Raw genomic sequence first — 18,566 nt, forward strand, 5'->3', positions numbered from 1 at the left:
GAAGCTCTTTGGCTAAGGTAGGTTGGAATTTAATTGTGAAACCGGAGAGCCTTTACTCCAAGGTGCTTGCTGCCAAATACAAAAAGAGGTGCTGATTTGACTTCTAGCTGCATTGTTCAGAATTCTGACACTGTTATGTGGAAACATTTGGGCTCTTTGTGGCCTAAGATTATTTACAATATTAAGTGCGAAGTAAGAAATGGGAGAAGAGTGAGACTCTGTGTTGACCCTCGGATTGATAATGTGTATCATCTTTAGTCTCACTATAGTGGGGGGAAGTTTGGTTGTGATAACAATCTTCTTATTAAAGAGGTGGAAAGGGGAGATGGGGTATTGAATTGGCAGTGGCTTCGTGAAGTTCTTCTGATGAATATAGTGAATAGATTACATGCTATGCCTCATCCTTGTCTTGCTAATGGAACGGACAAATTGATATGGAATGGATCTTGTGATGGTAATTTTTCTGTTGCAGACATGTATTGGAAGCTTAACCCTCGAGTTGTTGGAGGAGTTGACCACATCTGGAAAGTTGTTTGGAAACTCCCCGTGAGTAGAAGAATCCAAGTGTTTCTTTGGATAACAGTTCTTGATAGACTCTTGACCGCAAAGAGAAGAGCCAAGTTATTAGGGACTGATCCGAAATGCCTCATTTGTGGTGCTGCTGAGGAGGACTCGTGCCATGTCCTGAGAGACTGCACTAAAGCTAAGCAGCTTTGGTTCAGTCTAGATATCTTCTATTTAGACTCTGAATCTTTTATCTTATCCAGCAGGGACTGGTTCATAAAGAACTTGGGTTCTAAAGGTAATTAGAAGACTTTTTTTGAAGTGGGCTGTTGGTGGTTATGAAAGTGGATGAACCTTACTCTATCCGAGGAGGGTTTTTTCTTCCCTTTGAGACCTGCACATGTTATGCTAAAGCATGTGGATGAGTGTAAAGTTGCTTTTTGTTGTAATGCTAGTAGTTGTAGACAGAAAGTTTTCAGAAATATCAGATTGTGTTTCCCTCCCTCAGGTTGGTTTAAGCTCAACTTTGATGGTGCTGTAAAAGGGAATCCTGGACCTGCTAGTTGCAGGGGAGTTTTGAGAGGTGATGCTAGAGATTGGGTGTGTGGTTTTGCTAAAATCCTTGGCATTTGTTCTGCTATTTCTGCGGAGCTTTCGGGGATGGTCTATGGGCTAAAGATTGCCCAGGACTTGGGTATCTCCAAGCTTGTGGTAGAAGGAGATTCTGCTACGGCCATTTCTACGCTCCAAGCTGCTTGGGACGGCGGGCAGGTTACAAATAGAATTTTACTATCCGGCCTTTGTTCTTTTAATATGAATGATGAGACTTGTTTTTCTCATACCTTGAGAGAAGGCAATACTGTAGCTGACTGGCTTGCCAATTTTGGATTTAATTTTGGTAAGGACCTGTGTGTTTTGCATATTCCTCCTAGAGGTTTATCGAGTCTGTTGTAGCGTTGCAGCAGCAGCACCAACAACAACAGGCTATTAAAAATATAAAATTAAAATAATATTGAATCTGAGTATTCCAATTTTGTTTTAACTAGGCAGATTAAAATATTTGATTAGGTTTTAAATTCTAATAAGTTACATTATTTAAGGTAGTTCAAGATCATTTTTTATAGGAATATGATTTTTTTTATTCATTCAAATGGGATTTGAATTACAGGTGTGGAATTTAGAGTGAACGTGTGAAAATTCAAAATTATTTATTTATTTCTCTATTTAAGCTCCCAATTGACATACTATTTAATAATGATACTTGCCATGTAATTCAATATATTAAAATTTCAATTAAGATATCATTCAAATTCAAAATTAATTATTAATTTCTTTATTTGAGCCTCCAATTGAAATCTTATTTAATAATGATGCTTCCTATTTAATTCAATATACCCGAATCCCAATCAAAATATTATTCAAATCTAATTAATTGAATATATTCGGACCTTATAATGTCATACCCGACCCGTTTTGAAATAAATCGGGTGTTACAAATTTTCAAGAATATAGTTGATGATTGATATATAAGCATTGAAATAAACAATCTCTCTCTATTTTTTTCTAATGATTCTATGGTCCTATTCGGAAATTAAAGAGTGTTTTTTTTTTCCTCTTTTTGTCTTTACGATAAATTGCCTCATTAAATTATATGAATGTACAATTTTGTTAAAAAAAATGTGTGTGTATTAAATAAGAATAAAATTAAAAAAGTTATTGAATTTTAAGATAAAATTAATAAATTTAAGATTTTTTAATAAAACATGCTTGTTTTACTAGAGATAATAAAACATGCTCAAAATCTTTTATAAATAAGACATAATGCTCCTAACAAGCAGCCTTACTTCCGTAAAGAGAAGAATACAAATCCAAATCAAAAGAATCACACTTGTTGAAAGAAATGAAAACCTCTTGCACTCTAAACCTTAAAAAAAAACCCCTTGATCAAATAGAAAAAATAAGACATATGCCTTCTATGATGCCATATATTGTAGTGTTTAAGCCAGCCACCAAAGTATCATTTTTATGCATTGTATTAAACTCCATCCACTTTGATTGGTTTTTGACTGGTGAACTAGTGAATGAGTCCCTTGATTGATCCAGTTAAGGTTTTGGGATAGGTTGATCAAATTGTTTTTTTACGTTATTAAACCTGAAATAATGTCATTTGGTTATTGAATTCAAAAAATACATTTTTTTCAAAGTTCATTTTGTCCTTTAATAAACTTTGTTTTGTAGTACTATGATTTATGTTGATTTATACATTAATATTCTATTTACTTACGAATTAATATCTTTTTATTTAAATATTACTTTTTGATAACATTTAAATATTATTCTTTTAAGAATCATATTTGAATATTTTATATATTTTAATTAAATAATGACCTATTGATTCTGATTTATACCACTGACTCTTGGATTACTGTCTCAATCAGTTCAATAACTAATCCAATTTTCAGTAGAGTTTGAAAAGTAGATCAAGCCCATCAACGGTTGACCCATTTAAACATGTATGTTATTTTTTTAATTATTTGAAATATGTTTTAACCATTTTAGTCATTGTATTTATTTATTTATTTATTATTTTAGCCAGTATTTGCTTGAAATTATTTTAATCCTTTGTAAATTACATGATGCAAAAATATCAAGATATTTATATGATGATGGATAATTTTCTATCAGAATTCAAGATAACAATTTGATTTGCTTTATGTTTTTGTTATTTAGCAATTAATTTGATACTTTAGTTTGGTAATATTTATGACTTAAATTACAAATTTAAGTTTTCTAATATTTACCAATACTAAAACCTCATAATTAGAAAGAATTAGATGTATGTAGCAAATTTTATTTGAATAAGATTTAGACACTATAATTTTGCTCTAACCTACATGGCAAGAAATAACTTTTAAGACATGTGAGCTTGCGGTATCAATTAATATTTATATAACCTGCATCTATCATAATTTATAGAAATGATATGTGCTTTCAACCTTAACAGTATGTAACTTACTTAATGCAATTAAAACCTGAATGTTAGTATTTTATTTTATTAAATTCTTAAAGGAAACAAAATTAAGAAATGCAATTGAAATCTAAACGTTGTTGATTTGTGACTTAATTTTGATCATCTTTATGTTTTAAATTAAGAATTTTATTATATTATTTTCATCTCTTTAGAAAAAAATAGTGAAATATGATTAAATGGGCCTAAAGCACATATGTCAACTTTGAGCATGTAAAAAGGGATATTTTGGGGATGGTGGGTTTTTAAACAAGACCTGTTTAAAACCGAGCCCATAAAAGGCTGGGCTGGCTCGATTTTCCTACACTATCTTTTGGTATGAATGTAGATATTGTTAATTATAATAAATTTAGTATCCGATAGTATCTTGAATAGGATTGCTTTTAATAGGAGGATACCTATGCTTTAGGAAAAAAAAAAATTTATCTCTTTTTTTTCTTCCCCTTGAACAGTGAATATGGAATTCAGATCCCATGGGTAGCAATAAAATAGGGGAGTTTTATTACTTCAAGATGACTAGGTATCATTCATTCATTTGTATATAATCTGTCATGTTGAATCACGCCTCCAGATGAATATGTGAAAATTAGTCATCCAATCCCATCAACAAAACATGTTTAATCATTTTTCAGCAACACATGTCTATATAAATATATATATATATATATTTCTTTTCATAGTCTTTCTCACAGGTAAGTTTCTCACTCGACCTGATGAATCATTTGACACACATGCTTCTTAACCCAACATCCAAATGTGATAGCCAGAACAGAGAGACATGATGGAACCACCCCAATCCGACAACACCTTCATCAATGATCATCATTCACCCGGCAAGCCTCTCTCCCAACATTTTAACTCCCATGTACCTGCACCGCACAAATTAAGGCCATTTCATCATAATTGAATTCGAATCAGTGCTTTCAGAATAATCTTGACGGCAAAGTGATATACAAACCTTCCAAGCATCATCACTGTGGCTTGAGGATTTGTTCCTGGAGAAGTAAGGAACGTAGAGCCATCAATTACGCGAAGACGCTGCACACCCAGAACTTTATAATCACGATCGACGACCTTCCCAACCTGGCTACCTCCATGATAGTGCCATATCGTCATCACTGTATCTCTGCAATATTGCTCCAGTGACATCGACGTGTTCGCGTGACGGGGAAGTAAGTTCACCGGCGCTTTCGCCGTCAGGTTCAGCAGCATTTCCACCGGCATGTTCTGGTACCGGAACGGCCTGAACGCCTTTGAGTCTATCACCTTCTCAATCGTGCTTATTCCTCGCACGCATCTCTCCAGATCCCTCGGATGCTGAAAATAGTTGAAGGTCACAGCCGGGTTATCGTTCGGATTTCGGTTCCGGAGCTCCAGATGCCCGGTTGATATCGGACCCATTATCTTCTCAAAGATGAATCCGCCTTGAAATGCGACACTGTCTAAGCTCTCCATCAACTCTATCGCTTTTGCTAGGGCTTCCGGTGTCCTTTCCTTCGGCGGCAGTTTAGACAGTTGACCGATCTGCGATTTCCCTATATTATATTAACCGAAGCCATGGATGTTATCATCAGAAGCAAGGGATGGCAATACGTACCTTAGGGGAGAACATTCCATAGTCTTTGGGAGAACCGCCGGCGAAGTTCTCGCCGCTTGCAGCTTCAACGAAGGAGCCGAAGCTGGTAATGCCGACGACGTGAAGGAGGGAGACCTCGACGGGGATCGGAGACGGGATGAAGACGGCGTTCATGGGGTTATCGGACATTCCCTCACCGACGGAGGGCTGGTCCAACACCACAGTAATGTTATGGGCCTTGAGGTGGGCCTGAGGCCCAATTCCGCTCAACATTAAAAGTTGTGGGCTTCCTAGAGCCCCAGCTGATACAATTATTTCGTTCTTAGCCCCATTCTTCAGATACGCCTTGTGCTTTAACCCCCTCGAGTCCCTGAAAATGACTCCGCGAGCCACTGTGGCTTTTGATTTGCCTGTTCAGTTTCAGACCTCAGAATTCGAAATTCCAAGTAAAATAAATGAAAATGAAGAAAGAAAATGAGAAGGGACCTTTGGAGGGATTAGTGAAGAGGATCTTGTGGACAGTGGCGTGGAGGAGGACCGTGATTTGAGAGGGATTGGCGTATCGGAGGAGGTCGGCGGCGGTGTGGCGAAGGCCGTGGGGGTCGAAGATGGTGCCGCCCACCTTGGTACCGTTGATGTGATCGTAAGTGAAGCCGTTGTAGGGAACGACGTCGCTTTGGATGAGGCCATCCCTGACGGCCGATTGCCATGGGCCCATGACAGGCTGGAAGGCGACCACTTTCTCCACCCACTCGTACGAGTCATTTACTGCTTTGCCCTCCCATCCTGCTTCCCTGACATTTCATTGCCCAATCCCTTTCGCATCAGTCTCGCGCTAAATTACTCTTTTTTTTTTTTTTTTTTGTGAAGAAATTACTCTTCCTCTCCTATCTACTCATTCCTTATTAGTAATAGAATGGAATTTTACTATAAATATTATATTATTTTCAGTAATATTATATACCAGTGTCGGCTAATTTAAGTCTGTTTTAGACTTTTAGCAGCTTCATGTGAACAAAAGATAAAATGCTAGAAGATAACATAGCGTTAAAAATATCAAAAGCTACCTCTGGTGTTAAATATAAGAACTAGTTGACTAATTTGAGTTAATTAAAAAAATAATTTAAATAATTATTTATAATAAATAAGTATTATATTTTCTAAAATGTCCTTATTAATCAAATTTATTAGTTAAAACTACTATTATTAGAAAGATAATATGAGAGACAAAGTGAATTGAGGTCTTATATTTAAGATTAAAATAAAAATCAAACGAGGTCTTATATTAAAGATTAGAATAATTTTAAAGCTATTTAAGTCTATCTTAACAAAAGTTAATATTATACTATTATATTAATTATAATGAATTAATTACTTAAAAATCTAAATACGAAACATGTATTGATGAAGCTAGACTTAAAATTTAGTCAAAGTCAAGTTGAGAAGAAAAAAAGACTCATTTATAAACAGAAAGAAAGAGCATGAACAAAAATTATATGATGAAAGAATATAAGTGACTTTTAATTTTTTTTTTTACAATATATTCCTTTTGATCTTTATTATTTTTAATATAAGTCACTTGATGTGAAGGTCGCATCAATTAATCTTTTTTCAATATTATTTTTATTTAAAATTATTAATGATGAAATAGAATGTAATGCAAATTTAAAAATTTTCTATTTAGACACTACCTCTTATCTTAATTATAAAATCTTGTTTATAGTTTATAAATGAAATTTTATAATTAGAATCGGAGGTAGTATATACAGTAAAATGATAAATTTATTTTACTTTCAGATAAGGTTAATATTAATGACTTAGGGAGTGTTTGGATAAAACCAAACCATGGTTTGGAGAATAGCTTCTGGAGAATAGATTTTGAGGAGAATAGATTTTGTGAAGAATAGATTTTGTGAAAAAGTGATTCTGAGAAGTGAGAGTGTTTGGATAGTTATTACCAGAAGTACTTTTTATATGTGCAAATTACTAAAAAGGGTATAAGTTAATATGATAATTACATAAAATATAGATTTTATAATATATTTTAATTTGAAGGAACAAAATTGTTAATAATATATTTTTTACCAACATAATTAATAAATAATTAACATGTGTATATATATTTATAAAATATAAGATTAAAAATGTTTCTGGAAAAAATAAATATTTTTTACCAACAGAAAAATATTATTTTATTTTAAAGATTATAAATATGAAATATCATGATATTTTTTGACAAAATAAATAAGCACACATTAAAACAATTTATTACTTATTATAGTAATTATCTTTTCCGCTTTATGATTCTTTCAGGCTCACTCTCTTGCTGCGTCAGGACCAAATGACCGTAAACCATTTCTCCACGCCAACAACGCAAGCGAGTCAAGGGGCATTTTTTGTCCAAATAATTTCTGACAACCCAACAGCGAAAGCTTCAGCATCAGAAGCAAGATAATTTTGCTTTCCACAAAACCAAGGTTTTAGAGGTTAAAACCATGGTTTCAGATGAAACCATGGTTTCAAAATATTGGAGGCTGTTTGGGTAGCATTTTCCCCAAACCATGGTTTGGGGTGCTACCCAAACAGACCCTTAATCGTGTTTTTTGTTCCTATAATTATTAGAGCTGCTTTTATAATGAAGAGGGAGTTTTTTTTTTTTTTTAATTATCGATACAATCTATGCATGCAAGTGTGCGTAGAAGAAATGAATAAAATGCAATGACGATATGCTTGTTGTTGGGTGGATTTATTACCTGACATATTGAGTGCTGGCGCGAGAATAGAAACCGGCGTTAATGCAACTTCCACCGCCAAGCACGCGACCTCTGGAGTTGATGACGCCATCTTCTGATATGAACCGCTGGGCCGGAGACGTGGGGCTCAAATCAGACAGGGCGGCGCCGAATGCCACAGCCTGGGTTACATTAGGGTTGCCGTAGGGTGAGCCACCGCGTTCAAGGAGCAAAACGCTGTAGTTTTGAGACAGTGTGGCGGCTAAAGGGCAACCTGCGGTGCCTCCGCCGATGACTATGTAGTCGTAGTACGATACTTTGGCAGCAGTCCTCGCATTCTTCATGAAACTGTAATCATTCCCACCTGCACGCGAGCGCACACATATTTTTTACAGTATTGTGCTTTCGTAGATGAACATAATTTTTATAAGTGACATTTCATAAATAATCATAATTTTTACAAGTAAAAGTAGTTAAAAGTGATAATAATTAATCATAATTTCTATTTATATTTTTTTCTTATAAATGATTTTGAAAATATTGATTATGTTTGCATTTCATTTATTAAAATTACTTAACATATAATTACTAAAATATAATTTAATTTAATTGTTATAAGTATTTATTATTATTATTTAAATATAATTCTAATTTGATAATTATTATTAACAAAGAGAAATTTTTGTTGCTGAACCTCTATCGGGATTTTCTAATCGCAAAAGCTACTTACTTCTAATAGCTTATGTTCAAACGTGTGATTGGGACTAAAATCATTATTTATATATTGGGATTTCAAAAAATTTAGCCAAACAGAATAAATGAACTCTATAATCACTTATTTGAGTTTAACTAGGTTTATTTGAACTCCCACCACTTAACCAAACATATAGTTTGAATCTAAATACTACGTATTTATTTGATCATACTTCACTTTTATTATTATGTTATCCATTTTGAATGGTTTTAATTCACCGTTTCTGTTTTCCAGCAAAGCTGAAATTTGTTGAAAAATCCCCCACCAAAGGTGTGCAACTCTTCTAGGGGCAAAATATGTTTAACTACGTGCAAACCAAAAGATATTTATACATAGTTAAAAATATGTTGTACAAAAGAGTTGGATCCATTGAAAATAAGTTGTACTCACTTAAAAAACCTGGATTCTTAATTAAGTAATACTTTCTATTGTTAATATAAAATTTAATTGACTAATTTAAAGAAATTAAAGAAGATGAATAAATAATTTAATTATATAATATATTACATAATATTGCTGAAATATTGACATGTATTATTTGGGGAAAATAATGAATATAAATATTTCAAAGTAATTTATTTAATTTGTTTAATTTTCTCAGATTAATCAGCACAATCTTATATTAAGGATTACCTTTAAGCAATAAATTTTAAAATTGAGAATTTTTCAGCAAATTTTCTCAAAAAAGTATTTGAAAATGATTAACAAGTCGTCGTTTCTCCTTGATGGGGAAGTAAATCTTTCATTTTCACAACAGTTGATGACTATATGGCATTATTAAATGCCTACAAAATCTCGTGGATATTTATTAGCATGTACACATACAGCTGTGAGCACCTCAACTCTCCATTATATTATTCCACCTGCCACGCTGCTTGACTCTTTTCCCCTAGATTTTACTTCTTTGTAAAATAAGAGGGTCAATAAGGTAAAAGTCAAAGTCAAAGTCAAATAGCAGTGACTGCCATAATTTTTTGGATACTCTAGACAGTACTTCTAGTGACTAAGAAATAATAATAATGATAAAAAATTAATGTATGTTTTCCAAGTCCATTGATATGGAATCACAATTTCTTCTTACTTCCTCCGTATCTTTTTATAAGCAATTTTAAATTTTATCACGTAGATCTAAAAATCAGTTAAATTCGTTAAAGACAATAAATAGATAGAAATTAAAAGTTTTTTTTTTCAGAATACTCATATTTATGGAAGAGAGAGTATAAGAAAAAAATTTTAAAATATTAGAATAAAAAAATTAATGAAAGAGAGAGAACGTGTGGTGAAAAAGAGATAATGGTTTGAAAAATAAAATAATAAATATAAAGTATTAAAATAAGTAATTAATGAGGGCTAGGAAATTTGTTACAAAAATTTAAGACAGTTTGTAAATGTTGTTTATATTTAAGAATAAAAAAAAACGACAGTAGTTGTTGTTTATGAAAAAGGGCGTAGGGAGTAGTTTATTATATGCTGGCTCAAAAACGAAGAAGCATGCAAATAAAGCCTCATAAAATTACATTAAAAAAACTAGTTCTGCCTTGATCATAACACAAATCAACAAAAAGAAAAACTCAAACAAGTAATTAATTAATTAAACATTGCAGTAAACTGTCATTAACTGAATTCCCAGACCAGAAACAGAATCTACATGGTGTTTCATTCGATTACCAAACAAATCTAAATGAAAATGATCAATCGTAGAGTTACATGTAATCTCAGCAACTACAGCGGTATAACGAGAAGACGCAGAAATACCTTGCTGGAGGGAAGAAACACAAGGTTGAAGAAAGAAGAGAATCCCAGAAACAAGAACAAGAATCAGCCTCCACCAGTACGCCACGCCCATATTCGTCTCTCTCTCACCCACCAGAATGCTTCAAATCTTTCTTATAAACCCAAAATCTCTCTGCACCAAAGATCGCTTTGCTTCTCTATCTCTTTATCTGGAAACCCAGAATGAATAAAATGCAGATAATAGACTGTCACCCCCTTCAGAGCTCTGGCCTTGCTCAATTTATAGGACTAATCTTGAATACATGTTTTCTTGCTCCTCTCTCTCTCTCTCTCTCTCTCTCTCACTGAACCATTAAGTTGCGGCTCACATGAATTACTAGCAATTAGTGTCTTTTCTTTTTGTGTGGCTAGAATATCTCTCTTCACTATTTACAGTTCAAGAATTCAATTGGCCACATTTTTTTGGTTCATAGAGTGAGTACAGTTGGGATTTGGTTAGTTGTACCTTTCAAATTGAGAAATTAAAGCAACTTTTTTCTTCTTTTGGGTTGTTATATTACCTTTTGATCATGCAGACCGCAGAATCTATAAAGATGTACAAGGATTTGTGCGGCATTTTTGTGAATTCATGAATATTACTGATGATGCTTTTTTCATTCGAAAGAAATAAGAAAATGAAACATAACTACTTGCCTCCTATCCAATTGTAGTAATGGGGATTTTAATTCTACCTGTAATGCTGACTTGTTTAATTATTTTGCATCAAATGAAACATGACAGTTCTATATGTTAAATCTCAAACAAGACGAAAGTCACCTATGGTTTATGTGCCTTACAACTCTCTTATATTGCTGTTGTGCAAGAATTAGTATTTATTATTTCTTGTGATTCAGATTTAACAAGTGCCAAACACTGAATGGCAAGAAATTAAAACTTTTTTCTAATATCATTCCTTTTTCCATATTTGAATTTTCTTGCTGGATACTATTGAAAGGCGTCCATCTTTGAATACATATTTTTTGCTTCTGCGCATATTATTATACATCATTTTTCCAAAGCTTTAGCTTATGCATAGACTATTAATGAAGTTTGGTTATGGACGACTTAAAAATCTAAATCATTAGTTATGAACTAAAGAGCTATCGATGATAGCTAAATCATCAATTAATCAATACTCCTTCTAATGATAATTATAATAGGGTTAAAATATATCTAACATTCTGGAGTATTTTCTTAAGGTATATCCAATATCCTAAAGTATTTTCTAGTGTATCTAGCACCTTAGCTTGAAGTATTTTTTTTTTATATGCATTTAGCAACCTAAATTATATTTAAGTACATCCAACATTCTGAAATATTTTTAAAGGTAGGTTGAGCATTTTAAATTATTTTTTGATGCATCTAGCATACTGAAAAAAAATACAATTAGTGACAGACTTTTTATTTAGCAACAGAATTGAAATTCCATCCCTATTTAGCCATGAATTAATGACGGAATTTTCCTCCTCAAAGTGACTTCTCCATGACTCAAACTCAGGACCTCATTTGTGTGGATATACGGCTTTACCAATTGAGCTGCAATGAACTTTAACTTATTATGCGAAATTAAATATATATAATATTCTTTTACACAAATAATTTTATATACATATGTATTATTAAAAACTAAAAATAAGCTATATGATAATTTTAATCATAACTATTTTAATGACAATAATTTTTAAATATTTGTTTTCCTATTTATTTTATAATTTTTTTAAAAAATATTTTTAATATAATTTTAATTTCCAATGGCACTAATTTTAAATTTTAGTAGAAGGTAGCTCGCATATTCAATGACTCATTCAATGCTCTTTGCACCTTTTATAGTTGGAGAGGTTTAATTAATCGTTAGACTGAAGAGCTTCTAGCAGTTGGAAGTCCGGTTGTGTGTTTTCCCAATTGCAACGATATTCGCCATTGATGTTCTGACACAGTAGGTTAAGGGCTACTAAATATCTGTTGAGCTTCGTATTCTGTAACAATACTTGAAACTAATAAGTTTTTCCAGTGAAACTCATGAAGATAACTGATCAAGTGATAATAATAAACATTCATGTGGCAGTTGGAAAGGGAATCAATCAATCACCAGGTGCATTAAACATGAACTAACCATCCTTGATTGAAGTCATGATCGATAACTGGTTGATCGATCAAATTATCGATTAATCAAAGTGAAAGAATTTGAAATAGATAAGTATATTTATCGATCAAGTTATGGATTAACAGTTAATCAAAGAAGTGATCGATAAACAATGAGAAATGAATACAGTGACTTCAAACGAGATATTTCAAGGTTAAAGCTTTTAAATTCTCCTATGCCTTTGAATCCCTTCAAAGAGAATTATATGGAAAAGGAAGGCTAAGAAAAGCTTAAAGATAAAAATCTGAGAGATTTTGATATCATCATGAAAAGCTTGTTATGAAATGAACTTGTACATTGATCGAATAAGTGATCGAAAAATGTTTGATCAATCATGTTATCAATAAAGCTATGTATGAGTGTAAAGGTTTTCTAAAGACCATTGATCAAATACTTTATGGATAAATAAATGATAGAAAAACTGATCGATAAAAAGTCAAGAAAAGTATTTCATGATGAAAACACAAATTGTATAATGTTCGAGTAGTCAATCGATTAAGGATTGATCGATCAAGTGATCGATAAAATATTGTTTGAAAAAGCTTAGTTAAAAAAATCCACAGATAAAGATTGATCGATCACGTTATGTGAAAACAGAATATTTAGAAGTTTGGATGATCAATCATTTCATCAAAAATTAAATGATCGGTCAGGTGATCAAAAACATAACTTAAAATAGTAGGTGCAGTGAAATAGTGATGATCGATCATTTGATCAATAAATCACTGATCGATCAAGTGATCGATTAAGGAACTAGACAACAACCTTGAACAAAAAAAATATATAGATAATCTAGTGAGTTATTAAGCAATGTTCAATCAGGTTATCGATAAATCTCTGATCGATAGAGTGATCAATAAATGGTGAATGGAACAGAATACATCGAGTAAAAAAAAAACTTTACCATTTATCTGTCTTCTCTTTGATAACTCATTTATCAATCATATGATCGATAAGCTCTTACCAGAATTAAGTCTCTTTATCTGTTAGTTGTTTGATCATCTAATTATAGATCAAGTGATTGATAATTTTTTGCAGACTTCTATACCAAACAGTGTTAACAATGATCGATTAATTGATCCATCAACACATAAAATTTGAATTATCTATCAATTTATCGATCAAACTTAGTACCAAATTTCAGGCAAACAGAAACATTTTATTTGACACTTGATCAATTGCTAGAACATACTTGATTTGTTATCATCAAAACCTTAAATCTAACATTCTCCCGCTTTTTAATGATGACAAAACACAGGTGTAAGATTAATCATATTTCATCAGATAAAAATGTAAATTAGATCAAGAATAACAATATTCATCAGTAAATATCAAACCATCAAAATTTAGCATAAATGTGCAACTAATACCATTTAAGTACTGTCAGAATTCAAATTACATAAATATAACAGAAATACATGAAAAACGTAACAGAAATAACAGAAAGCATAATAAAAGCACAGAAGAACTAAACAGATTCCTTCTCCCCCTTTTTGTCAGCATCAGAAGGTAGGGAAGAAGTAGAGACAATAGGTAAAGTAATGGGAATAGGAAGAGGGGCAAGCTGAGAAATTAGTGAGAGGGCCTGAGAAATAGGTGGAAGAGTTAGAGAAGGAGCAAGTTGAGGAACAGTGATAATGGCTAAAGTGGATGGAGTGGGAGAAGATGTGACAGGGATAGTAAGAGAAGCATGTGTGGGAGAGGTAGAGATTAGCAAGGAAGATGTTTCAGGAATAGGATGAGGAGGAGATGGTAGATGAGATAAGAGATCCTCAAAGCTGAAGGAGGTGCTTGGTGTAGAGAAATTGTTGCAGAGAGAGGCTACCATTCCTTTCAATTCTCGGATTTCCTTTTCAACTAAATCAAATCTCTGGGAAATCTCCTTTTCCAAGACAGCCATGGCCTGATGATAAAGATCTAGGACTGTGTAAAGACCCTATTAGATATCTGCACATATTCCTTGGTTGTATCATAAACTCTCCTCTCAAAATCTTGGAGCTCAGTCTGGAACATTTCCTTGATTGATCTCTCCATAAATAAAGGTCTAAAGGTATAAGAGGGAGCTGCAGTGGACATCCTGTGGTTTGGAGCTGCTAGGCGGTTGTTTTCCTTTTTCTTTGTGTGCCAGTTTTTGTGATGGTCTGAATGGCATAAGGATTCTCATTTTGTTGAGTTGATTTATGCCAAATTCCGAAACCTTCACTTTAAGTTCTTCTAGCTCAATGGGTGCAATGTTATGCACTTGAAATAGATAGGTGGCCAGCTGAGGATAAGGGGTTGCTGTAGACTTGGACTTGTTAAGCACAAAGTCCTTCATTTCATTAAAAATTAGATCCCCTATGTTGATCTTTTCTCCACTAATTATTCTGGTCAACATAAAGTAATCATCTCGGTTCAGATGTGAGAAACTCCCAGATTTATTGACCATACTCATTGAATAGATCTAATGGATTATTCTATACTAATCATAATTTGCTTTGGTGGAAAATTGAGCTCCCCTGGGTAGTTATCACTCTGTATTAGAATCTTGTAAGCGTTAATGTCATTTATGTCACCTCCCATCACAAATTCTTGGGTTCCTAGCAGTTTATTCAACTTGGCACTGGTGAGATTGAAGGTTCAGCCTCTTAGTTTGATTTTTAGATAATTATTCACCAGATTATCTTGTTCATCATATTCCTCCACAGATTCTATGTTACAATAGAATCTTTTAACCACTTTTGGGTAGTATTCTCCTCCAATGATCAACCAATTGGAATAGTGTTCAAGTGGATTACTCAAGTCCAAATTGATTTTCTCATTTTTCTTCAAGTCTTTTATATCAACAGAAACCACAGGATAGAACTTACGGTTTGCAAAATCTACTTTAAACTTAGCCATGTTTATATCATTATTCAAATTCCCAACTAAAAACTCATATGTTTCAGATGGAGTACCTTGGGCAGGAACTTGGCGTGACATACCCTCACTTGCTTTTTGTCTCCTTTGTCTAGTTGCTTAGGGATAGGAATTCTTAATACAACCTCCACAGCTTTTTGAACTAAAGCTTCATCATCTAATTTTGTTTCAGACTCCTCTGTAACTATAGGAAGCTTAGATTTAGACTTTGACTATGGAGATTTTCTCTGAGGGATGGGTTGCTCAGAGCTTTCAGTCTGACTTTCTCGTATCTTCAATACGCCTCTTTTCTTTGAGGGTTCTTCCCTCACTTTTGATTTGTATCTTTTCTTTGTGGTCGAGGAAATAGTTTCTTTGGATTGGGTTTGTTTCTTGGTGCTTTCCTCTTGGCTAACATTCAGTTGCTTAACTCTCATCATTTCTCGTTATCCGGAAGAGATTTTGAAGAATGTTCAGTGTTTTATGGGTTTGAGAGGTTTGGCAGGGATTGAAAGAGCTTAAGGAGTGATATTGAGTGGAAAGGAGTGAGGAATTTGATGAAATAGTAAAACTCTGAATGTTACGTGAAACAGGGGTGACGGTTTTATCGAGCTAGGGTTGCGATAACTAACGAGGTTTTTCAAAATCTGACCATTATAAATACTAAATTTATTGATCAAGTTATCAATCAATGAATGATCGATCACGTGTTTGATAAATAAGAAGAACAAACAAGAATCCTCAGGTAATTATCGATCAAGTTATCGAACAATGAATTATCGATCATGTTATCGATAAATGTTAAGTAAAAGTGTGTACCTCATTTGGTTTATCGATCATTTGATCGATTAATAGTTTATCAATCAGCTTATCAATAATTCTTACCCATTTGATTGATTTGACTGAAATTCTTTATTGCTATTGATTGATGTGTGGATCGATAATTGAGTGATCGAGCAGCTTATGAAGGGAATTGAAAGATGCGCAACGGGAAAAAAAATTAAAATTTTTCAATCCCTAGCTCGGATCTACCGATTGTGTTTAAGTCAAGTAGTAAGAAGTATTACCTTCGGTGTTCGATTTCTTGGTGGCTCGGGGATTCCGCCGTTCAGGATGCCTCTGCTCGCCTCTTTTATCGCTCGAAGTCGACCACTCAGATTGGCTTCCTCTATCGGTATCCACACGGACAGCGTTCCAATCACGAATGACGTGCTAGCGCCTCTTGTCCTTCTAGGGTTTATGTTCAAAGAATCCGTCCTCCCTTCTCTATTTTTGGTTGTCTCTTATCTGCAAGTTTTTTCACTCTCACCCCCAAAACCCCAGCTCCTAATATCAAATATATAGGATGCTATAGGTATTATGAATGATATTTGATTTCAAAATTAATCCTAAATTAATTCCGAAATTAATACAATATCAAATATTGCCTAATCAGATAAGAAAATAATTAAATAAATATGGTTTATATTAAATCCATCCCACAGATTTAATTCACCTATTTATTTAATTTAAAATAAAGATATGACGGAATTATATTTGATTTATTCTCATAAATCAAATTTGAGATATTATATTATATCTTACCAATTTAAAATTGATATAGATCTAATTTATCCTTATAAATTAAATCTAATAATTAATATCTCTTATATTTATATAATATGTATATATATACGAATTTATATATATACACGTCCACCCTATATTATTCATTGAATCTGGACATATCTTAGATTCAATGAATCTGAACATCATAGCTCGTGTTGGGCTATTTTGTGTGCGACCTTGTAGGCCCATATGAAGTTGGCAGTGGGCCATTAACTATAATGACTTACAAGTCGTAAGCGGTCTCTAGCAAGACATCACGACTACCCAAATCATATGAGGATCGTTAAACGATGTAACCTTTCATACAACCATATCACGTCCCTTTTGTCACACGACATTTTGGTCATGGATGAGGCATGGAGAACGTCATCCTCCTATTCATGACTATTACTTTCTCGATCCCTAAGTAGTCTGAGTATAGAAACGGAACTACCTTTCCATTATAGTATGGCCATACATTTCTCAGACTCACTCATCGAGGGGCCCAGTAATATCTCTCTATGAATGTGAGGGACAAATTCCATCTTGACCATTCACATTCCTCCGCATGAAAAACCACTAAGCCTGAACATAGTCTTTATGATCACTCAGTCAAAAGTGACTTTTGACTAGGTCAAAGCTGAGCGTTTCTAATGTAGGAATCCATGATGATCTCAGGTCAAAGGGCACAGTGACATGGTTTGTATATGAGAGAAGCTTATGACTTAACCCATGCAGAGCTCTCTCATAGCGGGTCAGTCCAACACCTTGTACTCTTACATGTGCCTATGACTTTGATTTATATCTCTATAGATCTTCAAAGTCATACTATGGTGAAAGATAACGTCCTGAGCTTCAATTTGATAGCTAATACATTAAAAATGGCCAAGTATACGATTTTTAATGATTTTTCAAAGTTAAAGGTCAGAATCTGGAAAAAGGGTTTTTGGCAAATGGACAGTGTTGTATTTCTCAAAAACCTGATGCTTTTTCAGAAGGAATTAGACAATGAGATTATTTTTCCTTGAAAGAGGACTTAAAGAGCTTTAAGTAGAATTTTGAATCACCCCAATTGGAGTTTTGTAGAATAAGTTATGAATTTTTGAAGTTGGACCAGAAAAACTGGATTTTTACCCGATGAACAGTAAAAATCCGAAATTCAGCGTTTTTGTGATAAAAAGTAAGCCCAAGACCATCTAATGTGGTCAAAAATGATTTGGAAAAGAACCTAAATCAATATAATAGTAAGGTGTGACACCGCACCGAACTATTCTAGAAAGGAATTTTTGGTGAGATTTTGAGAGTTTGCAGCGGCAAACTCAAAAGTTCGTTCTAGTGAACTATTCTAGAATAGTCACTGATGCACATTTTCAGACTTTTTGCCATAGCACTGCATTTTCTTGGCTACAACCAACTATTCCAGATTCAATATTTTGACTTCTCATGTTGTGTCATGCTTTGGTCTTCAATTTTGGCTCTAATTCTCAAGTGTCCTACAATGAAAAGCAACAATTTGAAGCATCAATTGTCCTAGAAATCAATTGAATACAATTAATAACCAATTATAACAATTTTACCCTAAAAAAGACACT

General features: G+C 33.3%; 2 protein-coding genes across 4 annotated transcripts; one reads left to right on the top strand and one right to left on the bottom strand.

Annotated features, from left to right (window-relative positions):
* The first annotated feature begins 474 nt into the window (after window positions 1-474).
* Window positions 475-1,690, top strand: LOC114754591 (uncharacterized). Its single transcript, XM_028943380.1, has 3 exons — window positions 475-802; window positions 1,013-1,275; window positions 1,673-1,690. The coding sequence occupies exons 1-3, from the start codon at window positions 475-477 to the stop codon at window positions 1,688-1,690; spliced, it is 609 nt and encodes a 202-aa protein (XP_028799213.1).
* Window positions 1,691-4,010: 2,320 nt separating this feature from the next.
* LOC114754594 (protein HOTHEAD) lies at window positions 4,011-10,640 on the bottom strand. 3 transcript variants are annotated; one of them, XM_028943386.1, is made up of 6 exons: window positions 10,350-10,640; window positions 7,862-8,204; window positions 5,595-5,902; window positions 5,130-5,500; window positions 4,491-5,056; window positions 4,011-4,401 (listed from the first exon to the last, which is right to left on the bottom strand). In XM_028943386.1, exons 1-6 carry the CDS (start codon window positions 10,438-10,440, stop codon window positions 4,359-4,361), a joined length of 1,722 nt encoding a protein of 573 aa, XP_028799219.1. In that variant the 5' UTR covers window positions 10,441-10,640; the 3' UTR covers window positions 4,011-4,358. The 3 variants fall into 3 exon arrangements, with proteins under 3 accessions (XP_028799219.1, XP_028799218.1, XP_028799216.1); XM_028943385.1 differs by having other exon boundaries at window positions 5,130-5,506; XM_028943383.1 differs by having other exon boundaries at window positions 5,130-5,518; window positions 10,350-10,639.
* Between the last annotated feature and the right edge of the window lie 7,926 nt (window positions 10,641-18,566).

The sequence above is a fragment of the Neltuma alba genome, unplaced genomic scaffold (assembly GCF_004799145.2).
Source record: "Neltuma alba isolate B1F8T4 unplaced genomic scaffold, ASM479914v2 tig00010165_pilon, whole genome shotgun sequence".
NCBI classification, from domain to species: Eukaryota; Viridiplantae; Streptophyta; class Magnoliopsida; order Fabales; family Fabaceae; genus Neltuma; species Neltuma alba.